General features: G+C 53.9%; 1 protein-coding gene across 1 annotated transcript; it reads right to left on the reverse strand.

The window, feature by feature from the left end:
• Nucleotides 1–632: 632 nt before the first annotated feature.
• Nucleotides 633–1,723, reverse strand: LOC104495610 (lysyl oxidase homolog 1-like; the record flags this gene model as incomplete). Its single annotated transcript, XM_010138599.1, has 4 exons — nt 633–752; nt 944–1,039; nt 1,121–1,277; nt 1,586–1,723. Coding segments are annotated over 4 exons (511 nt in total), but the record flags the coding sequence as incomplete, so codon positions are not given.
• Between the last annotated feature and the right edge of the window lie 516 nt (nt 1,724–2,239).

A 2,239-nucleotide genomic window follows, 5' to 3' on the forward strand; every position in this document is an offset into this window, starting at 1 on the left:
GGCATCGGTTTCCCTTAGGAAATGGAAAAAAACCTGAAGATTAATGAAAAGTTAAGTATAAAAAATATTTTGAAGAGTCATTCTCATTTCCCCTCCTTTTAACATGAAGAAATGGAGATTTTTTGGTGGGGGGTGGGGGGAGGTGGGTTTTGAGGAGCTTCCAGGGTCGCTGGTGGGGCAGAGAAGCCAGCTCAGGCACTTTCTTGAGAGGGGGGACAGAGGCTGGGGCAGGTGACACCCCTCCGGCCCCACTCCCATCAAGATCTGAAAGAAGACAAAAAAAAAAAAATCGCAGGATTTGGGGAATGCGCTTATGAAGACATTTAAAAACATTATTTCAAAGGCAGAGTGGGGGAGTCGTTTTGAAACTCAGCCTCACTCCTCCCCGGAATAACAGAGAATATTCAATATGAACAATATAATTCAATAGAAACACTCCAAAAGGAAGGGAGACACCAACCCCCAGCTCCAGCACTAGCTAAATCCCACCTTTTTTGATGCTCGCAGAGAAAACCCAGATGAAAGGGAGGGGAAAAAAGGAATTAAGCTGCTCGGATCCAACCCCCATCTCTGGGGGAAAGCATAGAGGACAGAGGGACAGAAAAGAGAGGGAAGGACAGATGGACGTCTCCTTACTGGGAAATCTTGCAGTTTGTCGTGGCAACGTAGCGGCCGGTGTAATGGATGTTGCATCTCACCACGTTGTTGGTGAAGTCTGACTCCAGGACAATGTATTTGGGATTCACTTGAACCTAAAAACGGGGCAAAGGGAAAGAAAAATCACCCCCAAAAATCAGTTAGAGGGAGCAGTGCCTAAACCTGTGTTAAAGGGACGGCACCAAAAAAGGTGCGTGTCCTGAACCTGATGGTTGAGAAGATCCCGGCCTGACCCCAAATCGGCCACGTTTGTCCCTAAAACTCTCCCCCTAGGGACCCTGCCTACCTTTAAGACGTAATTCCCCGGCTGCACGTCCGTGATATCGATCCACTGGCAGTCGATGTCAGCGTTGTAGGTGTCGTAGCAGCCGGGGCTCAAGCCCTGTGAGGATAAACGGGGCTCAGGATGTGTTGGGGGGGTGTGAACCCCAAGAAGCCCTTCAAGCAGCCCACCCAGAGGCACCTGGGTGTGGGCTGTGCAGGCGTAACGCTTCAGGTTGCCGAAATCGCAGGTGGTGTCCTCCAGGCAGAAGCTGGCCTTGTGGCCCTCGGCCACCTTCCTCCCCGTGGTGGCATCCAGTAGGTCATAGTGGCTGAATTCATCCATGCTGTGGTAGTGCCTGGGGGGCGAGATGGATGACACAGTCGGGGTGACCTCCCCAAATGGCACTGTCCCCTCCCCAGATGTGATTTTGGGTGGCTTCCCATCAATGCCATGTCCACACCAGCTTGCCAGCTTACCTCCTTCTGGGACATTAATTGCAGAAGCTTGGTGGCTTTAGGGACCAAGAGGTGAAGCAAGGTGACACCCACCCACCCCTCCCCAAAGATCACAAAGCAAAAGCACAAAGAGGGGGAAATGCCATTAAAAAAGCCTTAAACCTGCCCTGGCCAGGCGGGTTGATGGTGGGGACATGGGGACACTCACTGGTGGCAGCTGTGCCACTCCCAGCTGTGCCGGGGCCGGCTGGGCAGAAAGTCGGCCGTTCCCTGGTTCTTCCCCCGCTGGGGAAACCGCAGGAGCACCCGCACATCGTAGTCGGTGGTTTCGGGGGTGTAGGCGGTGCTGGGAACGTTGGAGAAGGTCAATGCCAATGGCCCATCCCAATGGCCCCAGCAGGGACCGGCAGGCAGGACCCCCCCAAGGCGTGGGGTGTGGGCTCGGCCCTGGCCCCCCTGGGGAGGAAAAGCCCCTGCGAGCACCTCTGCAGGGAGAGTTTCCTCCACGGAAAAGGAAATGTTGAGAAAAGGAGAGAGGAGAAGGTCCCCTGCCCTGCAGCCCCACCAGACACCTGCCTTGGGGCTTTCCTTCGCCTTCTCCTTTCCCGCTCACTCTTTTCTTCTCCTCCACTCTTCTTCCCCTTCCCCTTTCTTCTTCCCTTTCTTCCTTCCTCTCTGTTTTCCTTTTCTTCTCCTCTCCTCCATCCTTCTCTCTTCCCTTCCCTCGTCCCTGACTCCTTCCTTTTGCCCTTTCCTTCTCTCCTCCATCCTTTTCCTTCTTCCCCATCCCTTTTCCCTTTCCTTTTTCCCTATCCTTTCCTTACCCTCTCCTCCACCCTTCCCTTCCCTTCCCTTCCCTTCC

This window comes from Buceros rhinoceros, unplaced genomic scaffold (genome assembly GCF_000710305.1).
Source record: "Buceros rhinoceros silvestris isolate BGI_N320 unplaced genomic scaffold, ASM71030v1 scaffold31150, whole genome shotgun sequence".
Taxonomy (NCBI): domain Eukaryota; kingdom Metazoa; phylum Chordata; class Aves; order Bucerotiformes; family Bucerotidae; genus Buceros; species Buceros rhinoceros.